Source organism: Psammomys obesus, unplaced genomic scaffold (assembly GCF_907164565.1).
Source record: "Psammomys obesus unplaced genomic scaffold, mPsaObe1.curated_primary_1811, whole genome shotgun sequence".
Classification (NCBI taxonomy): domain Eukaryota; kingdom Metazoa; phylum Chordata; class Mammalia; order Rodentia; family Muridae; genus Psammomys; species Psammomys obesus.
In genome coordinates this window covers 2,155,225-2,169,444 of record NW_026590677.1, presented here as the reverse complement: position 1 = coordinate 2,169,444, position 14,220 = coordinate 2,155,225, and the positions used below count along the sequence as shown (strand labels likewise).

The 14,220-nt window shown below is 36.7% G+C and overlaps 1 protein-coding gene across 5 annotated transcripts in view; it reads right to left on the bottom strand.

Moving 5' to 3' along the window:
* Positions 1–14,220, bottom strand: part of Diaph2 (diaphanous related formin 2) — a 970,999-nt gene that overhangs the window by 489,316 nt on the left and 467,463 nt on the right. For all 5 annotated transcript variants that reach the window (XM_055608281.1, XM_055608283.1, XM_055608282.1 and 2 more), the window contains one exon: positions 8,569–8,698. In XM_055608281.1, the coding sequence (XP_055464256.1) occupies positions 8,569–8,698 (130 nt within the window). The remainder of the gene's footprint in view (positions 1–8,568; positions 8,699–14,220) is intronic.

Below are 14,220 nucleotides of genomic sequence, written 5' to 3'. Positions count from 1 at the left end.
TAATAATCACAGAAGACTGATATTGATGGTCATACAATTGTTCATTATATGTGAAATGAAATACATTCATTAACTTGGTTGTTGTATTCTTTCTATGCCTCCAATTTTTTTTAAAAAAGCTGTTATGCTTTAGAAGAAGAACATTTCACAAGGAGCTGATTCATTTTCAAAAACAAATTAATTATATAGTGTTGATTTTTTTTTTTAAACAACGTGTGGGAACAATAGCAGTGGTTGTGCCATCCCAGGCCTCGTCATTTGTGTTATTGGCAACATCCTGAACAAGTTTAGCTCTGATATTTTTGTATTTATCTTTTTTGTCAAAATCAATTGACTTTGCAACAGTGAACCCATCTTTTTGTTACTTTGGGACCTGCCCAACTCTGTTCAATAATCACTGTTCTTCCCTTTGGCCCCATTGTAACAGACATAGCATTGGCTAAAAGGTCTACACCTTGAAGCATTAAGGGTTGAGCAACCGCACCAAATTTTACATCTTTGGCATATGCCCGAGTTAGATGTGAGGAGCCAGTTCCCGGGACACTGGTCTAATCCTGCCAAACACTGTTTGTGGTTGAAGCATTTCTCCATGGCGGCGGCGGGAGCGCATGTGGCCAGGCTAGCCTCCAGTTGCGAATGAGGCCAGCACCTACTTCTTGATCATTGTGGCCTATCTTTACCCTGTGCAGTTTGCCACACTAAGCCAGGGACTTTTTTTTTTTAATTTTTTATTAATTACACTTTATTCATTTTGTATCCCCCCATAAACCCCTCCCTCCTCCCCTCCCGATCCCACCCTCCCTCCACTTTCTGCATGCATGCCACTCCCCAAGTCCACTGATAGGGGAGGTTCTCCTCTTCTTTCTGATCTTAGTCTATCAGTCCTCATCAAAAGTGGCTGCATTGTCCTCTACTGTGGCCTGGTAAGGCTGCTCCCCCCTCAGGGGGAAGTGATCAACAAGCAGGACAATCAGATTATGTCAGAGGCAGTCCCTCTTCCCATTACTATGTAACCCACTTGGACACTGAACTGCCATGGGCTACACCTGTACAGGGGTTCCAGGTCATCTCCACGAATAGTCCTTGGTTGGAGTATGGTTTTCTGGGAAGTTCCCTGTGTTCAAATTATCTTGTTCTGTTGCTCTCCTTGTGGAGTTCCCGTCCCCTCCAGCTCTTACTATTTCCCACTTCTTACATAAAATTCCATTCACTCTGCCCATCAGTTGGCCATCAGGCTCAGCATCTGCTTTGACAGTGTATACTGTAGAAGCTTTCAGAGGCACTCTGTGGAAGATTTCAAGGTTGTTTCCTGTTTTCTTCTGGCTTTCAGAGGCCCTCTTTAGCAGGTTCCGAGGTTGTTTCCTATTTTCATTTTCTTCTGATGTCCAAACTCTTTGCCTTTCAGGATGGGGATTGAACATTTTAGTTAGGGTCCTCTCTTTTGCTTAGTTTGTTTAGATGTACAGATTTTAGTGGGTTTATTCTATACTGTATGTTTATATGAGTGAGTATATACCATGCGTGTCTTTTTGCTTCTGGGACAACTCACTCAGGATGATCCTTTCCAGGTCCCACCATTTCATGGGAAATTTCATGATTTCCTTATTTTTCATTGCTGAGTAATACTCCATTGTATAGATGTACCACAATTTCTGTATCCATTCTTCAGTTGAGGGGCATCTAGGTTGTTTCCAGCTTCTGGCTATTACAAATAAAGCTGCTACAAACATGGTTGAGCAAATGTCCTTTTTGTGTACTTGTGCCTCTTTGGGGTATATGCCTAGGAGAGGTATGGCTGGATCTTGAGGAAGCACTATTCCTAGTTGTCTGAGAAAGCACCAGATTGATTTGCAGAGTGGTTATACAAGTTTACATTCCCACCAGCAATGGAGAAGGGTTCCCCTTTCTCCCCAACCTCTCCAGCATGTGTTGTCCCTTGAGTTTTTCATCTTGGCCATTCTGATGGGTGTAAGGTGAAATCTCAGGGTCATTTTGATTTGCATTTCCCTAATGGCTAATGAGGTTGAGCATTTCTTTAAGTGCTTCTCTGCCATTCGATATTCCTCTACAGAGAACTCTCTCTTTAGCTCTGTTCCCCATTTTTTAATTGAATTACTTGGTTTGCTGCTTTTCAGCTTCTTTAGTTCTTTATATATATTGGATATGAGTCCTCTGTCAGATAAACGGTTGGTGATGATTCTTTCCCAATCTGTAGGCAGTCGCTTTGTTTTGATGACGGTGTCCTTTGCTTTACAGAAGCTTTTCAATTTCATGAGGTCCCATTTATAAATTGTTGCTCTTAGAGCCTGTGCTGTTGGTGTTCTGTTCAGGAAGTTTTCTCCTGTACCAATGAGTTCTAGGGTGTTCCCCACTTTTTTTTCTAGCCAATTTAATATGTCTGGTTTTATGTTGAGGTCTTTGGTCCACTTGGACTTCAGTTTTGTGCAGGGTGATAAGTATGGATCTATTTTCATTTTTCTACATATAGACATCCAGTTGGACCAGCACCATTTGTTGAAGATGCTATCTTTTTTCCATTGTATGGTTTTGGCATCTTTGTCAAAAATCAGGTGTCCGTAAGTGTGTGGGTTTATTTCTGGGTCTTCTGTTCGATTCCATTGATCCACCATTCTGTTTCTATGCAAGGACCATGCAGTTTTTATAACTGTTGTTCTATAGTACAGCTTGAGATCAAGGATGGAGATACCACCAGAAGATCTTTTATTGTAGAGTATTGTTTTAGCAATTCTCGGTTTCTTGTTATTCCATACGAAGTTGAGAATTTTTCTTTCCCGTCTGTAAAGAATTGTGTTGGCAATTTGATGGGAATTGCATTAAATCTGTAGATTGCTTTTGGTAAGATGGCCATTTTTATTATGTTAATCCTGCCAAGCCATGAGCATGGGAGATCTTTCCATCTTCTCATATCTTCCTCTAATTCTTTCTTCAGAGACTTGAAATTTTTTTCATACAAGTCTTTGACTTGCTTGGTTAGGGTTATACCAAGGTACTTTATGTCATTTTTGGCTATTGTGAATGGTGTTGTTTCTCTAATTTCTTTCTCAGTCCTTTTGTCTTTTGTATACAGGTGTGCTACTGATTTTTTTGAGTTAATTTTGTATCCGGCAACTTTGCTGAAGGTGTTTATCAGCTGTAGGAGTTCCCTGGTAGAGTTTTTGGGGTCACTCATATATACTATCATATCATCTGCAAATAGTGATAATTTGACTTCTTCCTTTCCCATCTGTATCCCCTTGATCTCCTTCAACTGTCTTATTGCTTTAGCAAGGACTTCCAGCACTATGTTGAAGAGATATGGAGAGAGTGGGCAGCCTTGTCTTGTCCCTGATTTCAGTGGGATTGCTTTAAGTTTCTCTCCATTCAGTTTGATGTTGGCTATAGGCTTGCTGTATATCGCCTTTACTATGTTTAGATATGTGCCTTGTATTCCTGATCTCTCCAGTACTTTAAACATGAATGGATATTGGATTTTGTCAAATGCTTTTTCAGCATCTACGGAGATTTTCATGTGGTTTTTTTCTTTCAGTTTGGCCAGAAGATGATTTTTCCTGAAGGAGTCCTTCTCTGCTTTTTGGTTATGGTCACTGTATGGCCAGTGTTTCTCAGGAGTTGCCACTGCTCACCTCAGGTTTATAGCCCTGAGTAGTAGCTGTGGTCTATGTTAGGCAGGGGGGATCTCCTCTTACCCATAGAAGTTCTCAAGACAGCTGCCCCACTGCTGGGTTTCTTGTTATAAATTTAGTGTGCTGCTGCTCACTACATTTCCATGTACAGTCCTCTTGAAGAAACTGCTGATTCCCTAACTGTGGGATTTTCTCCCAACAGAGAAACTCAGTCTGTTATCCTGGGGCGCACAGTTCTGTCCGGGAAAGTGGGAGGTGCACTCAGCAAGTCTCTGGGCCAGAGGCTGATTGCTCCTCTCTGGACCTGGAGAATGTGCACCTAGGTTGAGTTGGCGCCTGGGGGCACTGCTCTGGTCTGGAGGCTGGGTGCCTCACTCTGGACCAGAAGCTGTGTGTCTCTGTCTGGGATGGCGGCTGCAGGCACTGCTCTGGTCCAGACACTGTGGGTGCAGCCCTCTTGAAGGACCAGGGATTCCCACAGTTTTGACAGTCTAGTTAGGGATAACTGGTTGATCCTTGGCACAGTATCTGAGGGCTGCTGTAATGGCTCTCTGGCTTTTGTAGGTCTGAGGATGCAGCTGTGTGTCCCAGTGCCCTAGGGGAACTCAATAGTGGCGGCAGAGCACAGCGCTCCTGCCTGCACTAGAGTCTGCGTGAGTCCAGGAAGTGTTTTGGTGCTGGGTGTCCTAAGCGTTAGAGCTGCTGACCCCCTCCGCTGGGGGTTTCCTCCTGCCAGAGACATGCAGTCTGGTGCCCTGGTGCCCTGGTGCCCACAGTTCTATCTGAGGCGTCGAATCAGGCGCGCAGGCAGGGCTCCGTGCAGGCGCCTGTGTCCTGGCTCTGGGTCCGGGCTGGCTCTTGGGGCACCCGTGGAACCCGAGTCTTTTCCAGGGGATGTCTGGGTAAACTGAGTTCGGTCCCAATTGTTTCCTGCTCCGTGGGGTTATCTCTCAACTGGGAAATCCAGTCTATGGTGTTGTGGGCCCACAGTTCAGTCTGGGACCGTGACCAGATCGCGCTGGCATGTAGCTCTGGGCTGGCGACCAAGCGCCTGGTGGAACAGGGATCTCTTCTGCGGTTTAGCCTGGTGAGTTAAAGCTGATTGAATCCTCCACCGTGGGGTATCCTCTCACCTGTGAGACACAATCACTTGTGTTTTATGGCCGTGAGTTCTGATTGCTGGTCACTTTGCCAATCCTGCTGTGCTGCTCCTCAGAATGAGAGTCCTCCCTGCGCCGCCATCTTGCCCCGCCTGTTGATGTATTTTTTATTTCCACTGGTAGAGTGTGAATATTATACATATAATATATTAAACACAATAATGAAGGTGACAAATTTGACTCAAATGAACCTGAAATTTATTTTAAGGAAGTAAAGATGAATAAGACTCAAATATTAAGGAAAATCATTTAACTATATAAGACATAAGACATATGTCTTAAATAAGACATAAATAGCTTGATCTTTCACCATTGCTTTTCTTCCCATAGAGAATAATTCCTCAAAATATTTCCTCCTGAAGCCTTGGAGACAAGATATTAGGAATAAAGGGAATAGATTTTGAACAGTGTTTTGACAAATGATAGTTGTCTTAGAGGACAAGGCAGGTGAGATTTTTAGACAAGGGATGCAGCAGAAAATTGTACACACAGACAGGACTATTAAAAAGGAATAAAAATGGTTCAAGAGAATATATGTCTGGGTACAATGAAATGAGAACCAGGAGGAAATAAAAGTGACTGTAAGCAGGCAGGGTGTGCTTAAGAAGTTTTTGACTTAAGAACGCTTTACATTTCACAGAAAAAAAAAAAAAAAAAAGAGCCAGCCATAAAAATGTGGGGAGTGGTGATTGCTGCAGCCCAAACAGTGAGATAGGAAAAGGGTATTTAGCAACAGCTTCATGACTACACTGGCTAGATCAATAAGCAAAGCAAGCAATCAAAACACAATAGATAAATCTGGCTGTTGAAATGGACAGAGAAAAAGAATGTTGTGGTACTGTTAAAGAAAAATATGAAAGGATTTGTCAAAAAGCCCAGACATAAGAAAGGAACAAAGCTGAATAAAATGCATGTTTTGCTGAACACTGAAGAACATAGACATATATAAGATTACTCTCTTCTAATCTAATGAACAAAACACTGCAATGTTCTTACTAGTGTATTAATTGTTATTGACACTAATACTATCACAGCTGTGTACTCACTATGTGACAAGAATTTCACTGTATGCTTTGTATATGTTGATTTACTTATTTAAACTTACCAATATGGACATTCTTTGTCATTTTGTACACAAGGACAAAAAACTTGGGAGTCTAAATTACTACCCCAATGTTCTGAAAATATATGTAATATAATTAGAATTAGAAATCCACAATAACTAAAAATAGGTTTTATTCTGACATCTTCCTTTATCAGTTGTAACAATGTAATATGGTATTACTTAATGTTTTAGCAACTACTTAAAAATATCAACATTATATAAAAACACAGCCACATATTGTACAACAATGGAAATGGGTTATTTCAGTGTCAACACCATAATATACATTCTAATATTTCTTTGACATCACCAGGAAATACTGAGTAATGCGGGAAATGTAATATATGAAATACCTTGATAATGAACTTCCAAATCTATCAACAGTGAGATATGAATCAAAAACTCTATTTTCATTGCTAATTACATAAGCAAGTAGTATTCTCTTGTAGAAAAATAAAAACAGACAAAAGAGCACATCTCCTTCTGTGTGCATGTACATATTAATTCAGCAGATTTTCAGAATTAAAATCAATCATTCTTTTTCAATTAAAGTCAAGATATATATTTTAGATATGGTCACAAAAGAAATCACAAATATAAGAATTGAAATTATCACCATAAAATTGAGAGGGCAATTTACTTTAAACTAAAATTGATATATTTCCTAGCAAAACTAATTTTAATTATTAAATAAATGCAATTAAAATATTCTGATAGAGCACAGTTAAAATAAAAATAGCAAAATATGATCTAAGTTCTGATCTGGCTTGATTTCTGGTATTCTACAAATTATTTTGAATTGTGATGCAATATTCTTTTCTTTTAATTTATTTATTTTTGTAATGCGATATTCTAATGACTTATTTTGCCAGTTCAATAATACCTCTAGTTACAAAGGTATATATTAAAACCCAAGGGATTGAAAACAGCTATAGCATACTTATAAATATAACTCTCAATTATACTACATTTTTTTTTACTGAATTCATTTTTTTATTGTATTTAAGGATAGTTCACATTTTTCTCTCTTCAGCTCTCATTATGCAGACATCTTGTGTGACCCTTCCTTTCCCTTTGTGAGCCCATGGAGTTCTTTGAGAGAAGGACTGTGAAACAACATATAAGAGTAGCGTACAAACTTGTAGAATTTTGCAAATTCTTGCAAGTGCAGATTGTTCTTATTTTTTTTATAACATTCAGATATTTTTGCCAATTGCATGCTTACAAATCTAATCAAAATAATATATATTGTATACACATATATATCTGAATACACTATGTATTCCAGAATATATTACACATACATACATATGTATATATACAAACTGTATATACATATATATATATATATTTAGTATTTTCTTTTTTTCCTATTTTTTATTTTTTTAATTTTTATTATTAGTTACATTTTATTAACTCTGAAAAATTTTTAACAAAGAAAGAAACTACAAAATAATATTGAATCATGGTGTACCTTCTGTAGTTAATCTTGGTCCTTGGTCCACAACACAGGACACAACAGAAAAAATTAAAAATAAGATGAGGATATGATTGACAGTCTTAACAGTAGCACACAACTGAATGATGTGCACAAATGATATTCTGGGATTCATAAACTTTTTTTTTGTTCAAGATTAGGGAGGAGGTCCTCCCCAATCTGTGAACTTGGAAAGGGGCAGGTAGAAGCTGAGGGAGGGAGGGTGGGATTGGGAGGCAATAAGGGAGTGGGATACAGCTGGGATACAGAGTTCATAAAATGTAACTAATAATAATAACCAATAATAATAAAATAAAATAAAAAAAGAATATTAACAAGCTTATTTAGCTTGCAATAAGTTTGGGAGACATATGGTTTTGTGTCCTTTCTTTAATTCTCAAACTTACTGAATATAATCTCTACAGTACATATTTCTCTTTTCTAAAATGGAAAACAAATTTTTTACTCATATAAAATCAATTTCAGAAAAATAATTTCTTGATCCATACTCCTTTCACTTTTTAATCATTTGTTAAGTAAGTGTAGACAATATTAACAAAGCAACTTACCTGCCTGAAAATCTTATAAGCATTCTGTTTAACTTCTATTTTAATTCCTAAATATGGTATACAGTGACATGTGAGCCATATCTGCCTTAGATATTTCTGAGGTACCTTCCTTACTCTTAGAACCCCATCGTCAACTATTCTTTTCATTTATCATAAAAGATTCTGCTAGTTTACCTTGCACCTGTTGAGGTATCTCTGGAAATCAAGCCCTTTACCATGCTAGTAAAACTTCAGCCTCGTATTTTTCACAGTCCAAAGTCATTTTTCCTTTATCTAAATTATAGAACATTATCTTTGAAACATACTTTTAGAATCATTTTGAGAAAATAAAGTTCAAAATATATTTAAGTTCTTATATGCATAAAGAATAGAATGTATTATTTGAATAGAGGAATGAAAGTCTGAATAACCTAACACTGTTAAAGATAAAGAGAGGTTATTCCAATGTACAATGGAGTAAAATATAAGCCAATCGAACTATCTTTCTACTTTTCTTACATCAGCAAAGAATTTGTGATTAATAATGTTCATAGCTTCCTTTTTCATCTTATCATTTAAACTAAAGCACATGGGCTAAGAATAGGCTTAAAGCAGATGCTGATCAATTGATTACCTTTGCTTGCACTTTCTACATGCTCCAGATCTTCAGGAAATTTCAGGATATCTCGGTATCTTTCCTCACAGACTTCAACAAGAAAATGCAAAAGGGTTGTTTTTTGATCTGCTGATTTTGTATCTCTGATCTGGAAAGGAAAATAATTTTTTGTCGGTTAAATAGATAATTTTTTTAAACAAGTGAACTAAAAATGATTAGGGAATACAGATCATGATAAAGCTCACTTCCATTTTTTTTTTTTTTATTAAAGCTAGGAGCTGTTTCCTGAAATGGCATACCGTGACATAGCTCAGGATCTTAAACTCAATACTTTATAAAATAGAAATAAGACTAATATAGGTGCCAAATTAAACCTTAATATATATTTTCAAAAATGTCTGAATCATTACAGAAAAATGCACTCTTCTTTTTATAAGACACAAACACTCATTTAAGTATTTATAATAATACTCCCAGTTAATGTGTGCTGATGTTAACCACATTCTGGTCTTCTTACAGAACAGGAGCTTACCCACAGTCGGCCTCTGAAAGACACTACCCAGCAGGGTATTGAAACAAATGCTAAGAATAATAGCCAAACTTTGGGCAGGATGCATGGAATCATATGGAAGAAGGGGGAGATAGAAAGACCTGGAGGGGACAGCAACTCCACAAGGAGAGCAACAGAACCAAAAATATCTGTGTCTAGGGGTCTTTTCTGAGACTGATACTCCAACCAAGGACCATGCATGGAGATAATCTAGAATGCCTGCACAGATGTAGCCCATGGCAGCTCAGTGTCCAAGTGGGTTCACTAGTAAGGGGAACAGGGGCTGTCTCTGACATGAACTGACTGGCCTGTTCTTTAATCACCTCCCCCTGAGGGGAGAGCAGCCTTACCAGGCCACAGAGGAAGACAATGCAGCCAGTCCTGATGAGACCTGACAGGCTATGATCAGAGGGAAAGGAGGAGGGCTAGTGTAGGGGCATAGGAGGCAGGAAGAAGGAGAAAGGATTGGGGAAATGAGAAAGGGGGGGGGGTACAGCTGGCATACAAAGTGAAAAATTTGTAGTAAAGAACAATAATAATGAAATAAAATAAATCACTAAATATATATTCTTGAAAGCTGCATTCGTTTGTGAGCTTAAATTTATTTCTAGCTATTATTTATGTAAATTATCATAAAGTAGTCAGCATGCTTTACACTTCTTTACATGCATGGGCCGTAAAGGAAAAAATTATGAAGTTATTTCATACGGAATTATAAACCCAAATTAGACAACACAGTCATGGAAACATGACAGAATTTATTAGCTTTTTGATTAACATTGTATTTTTTAGAGACACTAGAAAAAAAAATCTCATCAATTGAATGATAAAAATAATTTTTATATCTCTTATACTAGACCCATCTTCAAATTAAATCAATGATTTACTTATAAACAATACATAAACACAATGTAAAGTATTACTTTTTCTGTTTATTGAGGTTTTGATTCTATAATATTTAGATGATGAGTTTATCCACTGGTATTCATAATGATTTGCGGTTTTTAGCTTTAAAGATTACTTTGTTTAGAATAAATATGTATTCTTCACAAACAGGGTTAGGAAAGGTTACAGAGAATAAAGTAATTTCAAAGTATGTTAATCCTTATGTTTTAGTTACTAAAAATAATAAATAATCATAGCATTTATAAAATTAAGGCCGTATCAAATCTGTTAAACTTTTTATTAACTATTTATATCCTCATGACATGAACAAATACAAAAAACCAAAAACAGTTAGCCTTAAGGCTCCACATAAAGAAATGGCCACAAGAGACATAACGTTCCAGTGGACATCTACAAATGCAGAATGTATATATGGAAAACATTTAAAATGCTTTACTCATACTCATTCAATAAACACCGTTTAGTATTACAAAGTTGATTCTGACAATCCAAGAACATAATGTAAGAACAAAAAGCAACAGGAACCTCAAGTGCAGTTTATCTTAAGTAAGGCTAGCAGCTATAAAGGAATCAATGGGAGGCTCTGGTTCCCAAAGAGAACTCTTTAGCTGAGATTACTGTGTTATATGCCCACAAAGTGCATCATTTTTACCGTATGTGAGACATTTAAAAAATAATCCCTACAACTTACATCTGAGGTCCTAAAATAACAATCAAAAATAGGTGCTGAGGTAAATTACAAGAAAATTCCCTTCCTAACAATAAGAAAACTGATTTTTTTTAAAGTCTATGGAGACAAAGACATAAAAACAAAGAGAAAAAGGACTAAGACTGATAACCAAACCTTTGGCAGAGTGCAGGGAATCATATGAAAGAAGGGGAGTTAGTATGACATGGAAAGGATAGGAGCTCTACAAAGACCAAATATATCTGGGCACAGGGGTCTTTTCTGAGACTGACACTCCACCAAGGACCATGTATGGATATAACCTAGAACCTTTGCTTGGATGAAGCCCGTGGTAGCTCAGTAACCAATTGGTTTCCCATAGTAAGGGGAACAGGGACTATTTCTGACAGGAACTCAATGGCAGGTTCTTTGGCCTCCCCACCCCTCAAGGGAGGAGTAGTCCTGCCAGGCCACAGAGGAGGACTTTGCAGCCAGTCCTAAAGATAACTGATAAAACAGGGTCAGATGAAAGGGGAGGAGGTCCTCCCCAATCAGTGGACTTGAAAAGGGGCAGAGGGGAGATGAGGGAGGAAAGGTGGGATTGAAAGGGAATTAGGGAGCAGGACACAGCTGGGATATAGAGTTAAGAAAATGTAACTGATAAGAAAAAAATAAAATATGAAATTATGTATAAAAGAGATAATATGCCAAGTAACTTTGTGGTAAATGTCAAGGACTGATATAGGAGGGAAAAAAAGATACATTTGAGTCACAGGGAAAAAAAATTGTATTTTGTCAATGAGTAACAGGAAAAGAAAATGGAGAAAAAAACAGACCCCAGAAGTTTTATGTTGTATTATTTAATTCAAATCATGTAATTATTAATTAACTGATTAAATATTAATTATTATAATTAATAATTAACATTAAATAGTGATTGATTATTAATTGCTTTTAGTCATATGACATGTGAGAAAATGCTAAATTTAGAGTGAGCTAATTTTAGGAACGCAAAGGACAGCAATGTATAGTTTCTGAGAAAGCGTCTATGAAAAACACATTCTTTCTCCTGTATTGTTCATAATTATTAGATAAAGGAACAATTAGATTTTATTCATAATTATTAGATACAAAGACAATCAGACTTGAAGGTTGAGTCTAGCACTTTTTAGCTCTAGGATCTTGGGTAAATGCTTTACTTAATTATAAAAAAGGTATTAGATAAGTAGTGATTCTCCCAGACATATTTGTGGAACTTGATATGATAAAGTATCAGAACCATTACTGCCAAACTGGAAGTAATGTGAGCCTTCCTTTGTTTACTATCTCAACATAGTTATCAGAATCACCTAATTCTGGCTCTGACCTGGCTCTCTACTAGCATAATGATTTCTTGTCTTGCCATTACCCTCTGGCAATTCTCTTCAACTTCAGCTATATATGTGACTAGTGACATGAATAGTTATTATTTTTTAAAAGTCATTTATTAATTCAGCAGTGAAAACAGTGCCATTAAACAAATATTTGTTGGCTGAGTGAAAAGGTAAAGATTTTATTTTTTGTATCTATGAATATACATGAAGAGAAAATCTTCACCAGGAAGAAACATTCTGTTAGTGTGAAGGAGGGAAAATCAATACATATTACTTATGTGTTATGTGCCTATAGGAAAGGCACTTTGGTAGGTGCATTGTATGCATACATATGAAATCCTCAAAACAACCATGTGTATTAGTTACCTCTATGTCAATTTTACAGGTAAAATTTTGCAAGTATAGGGCATATAGCAGATTCCACACAGTTAATAAGTACTGGTGCCAGAATGTAGCCTCTTCATGTATGTACACTGATATTTAACAATTACTGTATTTACTAATGGACTATCAGTTATGAAGAAGGTATTTGTAAAGGGGAATCATTATGCAGGAAGAGTGTTCATTAATAATAATGAGTATTTTCTAATTTAACTGAATACAGATAATAAATACCATTTTTGTTTTTCCATAGTGGTTCATACATACTCTAGTTGTTACATTTATTTCATAACACATAATTTTGTTTACATACTCAATATCACCAACCAGACTGCAACCTCCTTATAGATGAGGACTATGATCAGATCTTTTCTCCTGGAATGTTCAGTGAATAAACGTTCCAGACAAGCCAAAGGTAATTAAGTCTAATTTGATGATTAGAAAAATCTTTGGTGACCTTCAACTGTTGTTTCAGAATAGTGTCAAGGACATAAAATAAATGGAATGGATAGCCAGGAAGAAGTGATAATGTGTAAGGATAATTTATTCAAAGTATTGACTGTGGATAATAACTGGATAATAGAAGGGGCAGTAGAGCCAGCAGCTGGAAAATGGTGAGGCTAGTGGCAAAAGTAATTACAATTATCATTCTTAATGAGTTCAGCATAATTAGGCTTTAGGATAGTAGGATTTGAAAGAAATAAAAATAGAAAATCAAGAATTCATGAGCATTAATCTGGGGATACAACTCACTGGGAGTCTTGCACAGCCTTGGGTTCAATTCTCAGTATTTTAAAAATATCGGAAACTAATTCATCGGTAATGACTACAGTATAAAACAGAGACCTCTTGAAAGGCATCTTTGGCATCATCTGAGAAGTTGTTAGAATTTCAAATCACCTAAATTGGAAACTCAGGGGTATGTCTTCCTATATCAGGAAAGGGGTGTTGTGTGTATGAGAGAAAAAAACTCCAAGCAATTCTGATATATTCCAAAGTTTGAGAGCCACAGTGACAAATAAAATGTCCAGATCTAGAGAAACTTGGGCAATAATCTACAGTTTATCTACAAAGTCTTGCAATTTTTAAAATGATGGGTTATATGTTTGATGTGTTTTCAAAGCTTGTGTCAATTTAAAACTGGAGAATTAGCTATCAGTTTGTGGTTACTAAAGGACAGATCTCCTCTAACTGTTCTTGATTAGTTCTTATAAAATGACAATGATCTGTATAATAATTTACCACTTAGTGATCCAAGAGCACAACAATCAAACAGTGCATGCCATACTGTGAATGTTTCAGATATATTGCTCATAATTCTTATAAACCATCCCATTTGTTCCCCTAAAACTACACTAAAATTATACTCACACAGCACTATTGAGTCTGGCATACTGTGTTTAATTGTAATACTGATCTTAGATAACTTCGGTTGGTAAGCAAATTCTCATTGGATAATATTAACTGTCACTCTGGCTTTTTCTCAGAAAGTTTAAGTCAGAAAATAAAATTTAATTTGTAGACACTTGGGCTTCAAAGTTGGCCTCAAAAATAACTGTGCTGCTAATATTTCTCTCAGGGTTACTTGCTCTAAGGAGCCCTGTGGCTTAAACTTTAGGTCACACAGAATATATTATATTTATAGAAAATGCAACCACATTGTCCATGAAAAACAAAAGAGAATAAAATGATGAAGTACTATGCATGATGCAGGCATATGATGATATGGTGTCGCCAGAGTGAGCATCCCAATTTCAGGTGGAAAGTAAATTGTGAGAATGTGTTATATAGGA